General features: G+C 40.1%; 2 protein-coding genes across 2 annotated transcripts; both read left to right on the top strand.

Annotated features, from left to right (window-relative positions):
• Positions 1–488: 488 nt before the first annotated feature.
• Pmar_PMAR024287 (conserved hypothetical protein) lies at positions 489–1,327 on the top strand (the record flags this gene model as incomplete). Its single annotated transcript, XM_002776669.1, has 4 exons — positions 489–548; positions 791–883; positions 1,094–1,163; positions 1,257–1,327. 4 exons carry the CDS (start codon positions 489–491, stop codon positions 1,325–1,327), a joined length of 294 nt encoding a protein of 97 aa, XP_002776715.1.
• Positions 1,328–1,417: 90 nt separating this feature from the next.
• Positions 1,418–7,163, top strand: Pmar_PMAR024288 (Sec18p, putative; the record flags this gene model as incomplete). Its single annotated transcript, XM_002776670.1, has 18 exons — positions 1,418–1,552; positions 2,143–2,264; positions 2,777–2,837; positions 3,369–3,435; positions 3,523–3,600; positions 3,933–4,054; positions 4,133–4,180; positions 4,227–4,301; positions 4,574–4,705; positions 4,966–5,056; positions 5,111–5,244; positions 5,618–5,716; positions 5,761–5,819; positions 6,134–6,216; positions 6,280–6,394; positions 6,733–6,828; positions 7,003–7,109; positions 7,151–7,163. The coding sequence occupies exons 1-18, from the start codon at positions 1,438–1,440 to the stop codon at positions 7,161–7,163; spliced, it is 1,617 nt and encodes a 538-aa protein (XP_002776716.1). The 5' UTR covers positions 1,418–1,437.
• Positions 7,164–7,172: the final 9 nt, after the last annotated feature.

Raw genomic sequence — 7,172 nt, forward strand, 5'->3', positions numbered from 1 at the left:
ACAGGCTGTAAGATAATTTCACGAGGGTAGTCTTGCCCTACATTACTCGGCATCACTCGATGGGGTTGATTCGGATATCATTTTGTCGGTTGCTCGAGCTCAGCAACACACACGAATAGACTAGTGCTGTGTTTCTCGGAGCGGTCTTGAAACTCAGCGGTGTTACCCCGACTGTTTTTCGCCGTAGCAACCGATCTAGGCGAAAAAATCATGGATTCCGAATCGCTGTGTTCTGTTGCATATCCTCGTGTTGTGAAAAATCTAGTCGCCGGAATTCGTCCCACTTTTCCCTATCGATTTGATATCTATATCCTTTGATAGCATTTACCAATACTAGTTATCAATAACGTTCACCAAGCAGCGCGTTGACAATCACGCTCTGGCCTTGGTTGATTTACCGACTACTTATTGCGTTATAGCTACTCGATCAGAAGCCATACCACTCGTTCTTCAGATCTCACCGCAAGCTTGGGATTGCCACAAGGCTTATGAAGGCTGCCTTGAAGACAATGCATGAGAGCTTTGATGCGGAATACGTCAGCTTGCATGTAAGCACTGTGGGAAAGGGGAGATGGGCACATGGTCAACTACGTGGGTTGGTGACAATTCTGGGAAATTATTATTGGGTTTTGCGCACTTCTACCCAAATTTTCAGCGTAAACTCCTATAATTAGTGAGGAAATTACTAAGCTCAGCTAAGGGCAGCGAATATATATTCCTACTCCAGGACTGGTGACACTGATGAGAATCGATAATAAACGGCTTCAGTAAAAAGTAGTTATTTTTGCAGGTCCGAGTTTCGAATACGGCAGCGCTCACTCTTTATAGGGATACTCTTGGTTTCAAGCAACACGATATTGAGAAACAATATTATGCGGATAAGGTGCGCGTTTAGAAAGCTTCATATCTGGGTTCTCGCATAGAGGTAGATTCTGAATTGTCCCCGATCAGCGAGTTTGAAACTGTCATTTTTGAGTGATGTTTACTCACAACGATGAAGTCGAATAATTTTCAATACAACCGTGTATTTGGCGATTGTGGTTTGCTGTTTTGAGACGCCAATGGGGTACGAGAATCTGGTTGCTAATATCAGGAGGATGCCTTTGACATGCGCAAGTACTTGACTACACCGTCGTCTGAGGAAAGTGAAGGGGAAAAGAAGAGTACCATCGGGGAGGACAGTACTTGTGTGAAAACAGAGGTAGAGTGGTACTAGCAGCTTTTGGTGTTGCCTGAATTGTGGCGTTTGGTTGTAGGAGGCCTCATCATGAAGATTCTGCTGAGGAGCCGAGCCGCTGGAGACGATACGCGGAGAGGGAGTCGGTGATAGCAATACTGATTTGCTGATGACGTTTCTATTCGTATGGTTAGAATTGTGTTGTGTTGTGTTTTCGCGAAAAAATGGTAAAGTAATATTAGAGTTTCTTTCTCCCACATATGTCACGAGCGCCACCTCGAGTACGCCCATTAAGCACTAACGCTACTATAACGTTGCAAGCGGACAACTTGCCGGGTCAAGACTTGGCGTTTACTAATAGGATCTACTGCAATGGTAGTAGTATGTGGGGAAGTGGCGAGAGTGTGGTATTAATATATGTGGAGGAAAATATAGTGACGTTTCTGGATATATTAGGTTGATTGAAGGTGTGTTAGAAGTGGTCGGGGTACTTAATATATCTCTTCTGGGTTCCAAGACTGCTGCCAGGATCGAGTTTTGTATGTTGAGTCTAATTCTGGGAGTGCTCTTAGGAGGAGTATATCCAACACGTCGAGTAACGCAGTTTGTTTTTTTGTGATTTGTTGAAGTTGTATTTGGAAATGTATATGTTGTGTATATAATATCAACGAGGTTTGGTTGGTTATATAATTATAGTAATGATATGATCAGCCAAGGTTGTCGAATTTGTGGTGAAATTGGATGTGAAAGGAGTGCGAAATTTGTAGGATGATTTCTCGCTGCTTCTGATGTCATGTGGACTTTGATTTTGCGAAAAACAATATAGTGCTCTTGTTAGAATGAAATTTGATGTTTTTTCAATTAAAATTGGTATCATCGTCGTGGAATCAGAATTTGCTCTCTATAATCGATGGGAAAGTAATTCCGTAAAATCGTTATTGACTTTTTCACTGTTTCTTGTATAGGCGCCGATTTCCGCGACCTCCTACAGCGTGGTGGAATCGAGCGGCCCGATCAGCTCCCCCAGTGCTTTGTAGAGTTGAAGGGCTTTTGTTTCACGATGGAAGCGACGCCTCGGATGGAGCAGGTAGTGGTAGAGGAAAAGGATGGGGTTGGGTTTGTGTGGGATAAGAATATCGTATATTGGAATTTCACCGGTGATGTGGAAAACATATTTCTTAGTTCACTTCGTGGAAAAGAATTGTATTATCGGTTGAGGAAAAATATACGTCTTATTATTCACACCACTTCACGTTAAACGGGTGAAACTTCACGGGTTTCTCTTCTCGAAAAATTCATTCGAATTTCATATATCATTGGAGTTTCACCACCCTAGTGATATGAAAAACACTAGTGGAAAACATATTTCGCGACTACGGCATATCACCGCGAATATCGCGTTTTTCACCAAGTTTTACGACGCCACTTCACGTAAAACTGGTGGAACTCCAATATTACGTGTGTTATTAGTGATTACTTTCATCACATTTCTAGAAAATATAAAAATATAGCGGCTGCTGTTATGGTCATAAAAGTTGATGTCTAAGAGTAAATCAAAACTCATTCGGTCCTACGAAATTGAATTTGGGTTTTCCTCAGGGACGACTCGGGTTGAATCGTCTTCAGAGAGAATGTGCAAGAATAGGTCTTCGGGAGGAAGGTGAGCTGCTCGGAAATTCGGATTTTTTTTCCGGAATAAATTTACTTCTGAAGTATTGCAGTTGATATCGTTGCATAATTGTGAATGTGAAAGTTGCATAAAATTATAGTTCTTCGCGGAAGATGAAAAATTACTTGGAATTTTTTCCATTTTTCTGTGAAGCGAAATTTCGTGTTTTTTTCTGCCGGAATAGTGGGGTTTCACCCGTTTTACGTGAGGTGGCGTCGTAAAACTCGGTGAAAAACGCGTTATTCGCGGTGATATGCAGTGGTCGTGAAATATGTTTTTCATATCACTAGGGTGGTGAAACTCCAGTATAGTAAATATATATCATCATTATGAGTATAGAAAAGTTGCATAAAAATTATTGGTCTTCGAAAAGAAGGTAAATTACTCATGAGTTTTTTGCGAGGAAAATTTTTATGTTTTTTTATTGCTGGACAGATGGAATCGATATCGTTAAACAATTGTGAGTATAAAAGTTGCATAAAAATTTCTCTGTATTCGTTTGGAATTTCTTCCTTTCCTCAGTGGTGTTGACGTTGCAGCCAGCGAGAAGTATATCACCGATGGCATCGCTGAAGATATCAATTGATTTGTGAGTTGAAATTGATTTTTGGGGGGAAATTACACGGATTTTTATAATGGAAAATATGTGTGGTTTTTTGTTCTTGTTGTTGTTAAGGTACGTTCGAGGATCGGGGAGAACACTGGAGGTTGATGCAGATAAGCTCATCCCGGAGTTTATCGACCGTTTTAAGGGGTAATAATTTTGTGGCGCGTGACGGTAGTAATTTTGTGACGGGTTTCGTTGCTACTTTTCTGAAATATTAAGTGGACGTAAATTGAACGATTTTTATGGGGAAAATGATTATAGTTAATGTGTGAAATTTACGGGAAATTACCGAGTTTTTACGCGAAAAAATTACCAGTTTTTTCTGAGTGTGGATGGGAATTTTGAGAAAAAAAACTGCATCGTGCGTATTTTTTTTGTGTTTGAATATCTATTTGTCCTACTGTCGGGTGGTGATGATGGTATGTGAGGTTAATTTTTATTATTGTTGATCTTTTCCCGGAAATTTTCTGAATTTTTAGGCAAGTTTTCCGACCACATCAATGGTTGGCTTTGGACTACCACGGGCAGTTGTTGAAGTTCACGATTATGCAAGCTTCGGTGATGAGGTTGTCGCCGGACCAGGAGGTGTCTGATAAACTGGGTGAGAAATTCCGGAAATGTGATAATTTCACCCGTTTTAAACGTCGAAGATTGTTTGTAATTTTCCTCTTTTTTTCAGGTTTTGTGGCTAAAGAAACGGAAATTGAATTTCACAATGGTGATTCTGGTGAGTTTTAGAGTTGTGCGTATGCGTGCAAAAAGATTCTTTTTAGGCACGGTCAGAGTGAGCTCGTCCAAACCGGTCCAACGGCAAATCTTTGCACCCGATTTCAACTTTGAGGATTTGGGTAAGGGGTGTTGATAAAGAGAATCTTTTTATCTGTGTGAACCTCGGGATAACCTTAGATATGCGGGATTATTATTTCTTGAAAAATATGAAATTATGTAATTAAGATTAAGATAATGATTTTTCAGAATTTATCGTGTCTGATTTCCAGGAAATTGTGAGAAAAGTTCTTTTTTTTGATAAATTTTCCAAAAGTTTCTGTTGAGTATTTATCGTGAAATGTGGTATTGATGAAATCTTCGCTGTGCGCAAAAAGATATCTTTCGTGGTCAGGTATTGGTGGTCTATCGAAAGAGTTTGCGGATATTTTTCGTCGTGCGTTTGCATCGAGAGTTTTCCCTCCACAAGTTGTAAAGAATCTTGGCATTACTCATGTTAGGGGCATGCTGCTCTATGGACCGCCAGGTAAAATTTTCGTATATTTTTCGCGGAAAAAACGGAAAATTTTGCGATGAAATGGTGGAGTGTTTTGCATGGGCGCATTTCGTGTTTTATGAAAAGGATAGGTAATCAGCCTGGTTTGCTGGTTTATACGAGTGGTAAAATTAGAAACTATTTTCTTGAAAGTTTTGGGAAGAAATGGGGAAAAATTGAGTGAATTTCTTTAATAATTGGGAATTTCAACAATTTTTTGATGGAGAAATATCTTTTTTGTTGTTTTTCAGGAACGGGTAAAACGCTGATCGCGCGACAAATTGCGAAATTCCTCAGAGCTCGCGAGCCTAAGATTGTTAACGGTCCAGAGATTCTCGATAAGTAGGAATATATGTGTAATGGTGGAATCGATCAATCGGGCGCGCGCTTTTTTAGGTACGTGGGACAATCTGAGGCGAAGATTAGAGAGCTGTTCGCTGATGCTGAAGAGGAGCAGAAGAAGGAAGGGGATAATTCTCAACTGCATATTATCATTTTTGATGAGATTGACGCCATTTGCAGGCAGCGAGGTTAGTTTATTTTTTACGTGAATTTTCGATGGAGTTTGCAAAAAAAATGAGTTTTATGATTGAGTAATATGCCTTGTGCAGGAATGAGTATATGTTGGCTTTCCTCAGCTGAGCTCGGGAGTTTCCTCACTAGTTGTAGTAGTTTATATGCACATTCGAGTAGAAGTGTACGAAAAATAAGTGACTGAAATTTTCTAAAAATTTTCATATTGTCGGTTTTTACCAGACTGAATTTTGAGGGGCGTATCTTGTTGAGGTTGGGTTGTGTGAAACGGTTGTCGAATTTTCGAAATTGAAAATTCGTTCTGGAAATTACTTTCATATTAGATTTTTTTCTGGAAGAGTATTTAAGATTTCATCCCTTTATGTGAAGGTACGGTTTCGGGTGGTACTGGTGTAAACGACTCGATTGTGAATCAACTGTTGGCGAAGATTGATGGAGTTGATTCATTGGATAATATACTTTTGATTGGTAAGGGAGTGCGCACAGGGAAGATTTTGGATATGCTCATTTAGGTATGACTAACCGTTTGGATATGATTGATGAAGCCTTGTTGAGGCCGGGGCGATTGGAGGTGAGAATATGGTTTTAGCGGAGCGAAGTTTTTTCTTCTTATTTGTATGACGATTTTGGATATTTCATGGGAAAGAGTTGTGAGGCAGCTTTTCGGTGAAGTGATTTTGAAGAGTTGAAATCGATCGCACGATCGATTTTAGGTTTTCTGTTAAGCCAATTCGACATTTTTCCTTTCCGTAAAATGTCGGAAATTTCGCACATTTTAAACGTTGGGAATATTTTTTACGAAAAAATAATGTGAAATTACTCGGAATTTTTGAAATTTTTTGGTGGGTGGAGGAAATTTCCGAGGGGAATTTTAGGTTGTCGTAGGTACATGTCGAAATAGGGCTTCCTGATGAGGACGGCAGGAAAGAAATTTTCAATATTCACACTAAGCAAATGCGAGAACATGGGTGAGCATTGAGCGGAGCGAAGCGATTCATGTTTGTACTTTTCGTTTCTTCGTGAGTATGTAGGTATTTGGGGAGAGATGTTTCGATTCCTCATTTGGCAAATGTGACGCAGAATTACAGCGGAGCGGAGATCGCTGGTGTTGTACGATCGGCTGCTAGTCAAGCATTTAATAGAGAGGTATGAGATTGTTGATGGTTGAAATGAATTGATAAATGTATGTTTTGATTTTCCTGACATATCAAGTTTGTAGTAGTCGAGGTGGTGTACTTGGAAAAAGACCATTGTAGATATTTGTATTTAAGAAATAGTAATTGCTCAGTTGCAAGCGGGTACGTTGAAATGATATATTAATCTTGACGCTGGCTGGCTACTTCAGCAGTGTTGATCCGAGAGGTCGTTGTTGTTGTGATGTGTTTATGGGGACTTTCTTATCGATTTAACTCGTTCTTCATTTCGCACTTTATTTGATTGGACGATCGGTGAGTAGTGAGTAGTAAGGGATGGGTATTTCTTAGGTCAATTTGAATACCATATCGACTGGTGAGATAAAGACTAAGAATCTCGAGGAAATCAAAGTCACAGCGGACGACTTCGAGTTGGCCTTGGATGAGGTGGGTTGATGGTATAGAAAAGGGAATGTGGCTTGATGTTGACGTTGTTTAAATGATGAGCACTATATTGGGATCAAGGACTACATGTATAACTGCTGTATAGCTGCTGTGCTCGCCGACTTCATTTTCTTTCACTGAGCTCAGCTTGGAGGTGATGATATTACGAAGGGTCAGGTTAAACCGGCGTTCGGACAAGACACTGTGGATTTGGACAGCTGTATTAAATACGACATAGTACCGTTTTGTGCGGAGGTTACTGAGAACATCAGCGATATGGGTGGGTAAGGTGTGCTTAGTGGTGAGAGAGGTGGGCTTGCTTCAGATCATATCATTAACGAGTTGAA

This window comes from Perkinsus marinus (genome assembly GCF_000006405.1).
Source record: "Perkinsus marinus ATCC 50983 genomic scaffold scf_1104296953052, whole genome shotgun sequence".
In the NCBI taxonomy this organism is placed as follows: Eukaryota; Perkinsozoa; order Perkinsida; family Perkinsidae; genus Perkinsus; species Perkinsus marinus.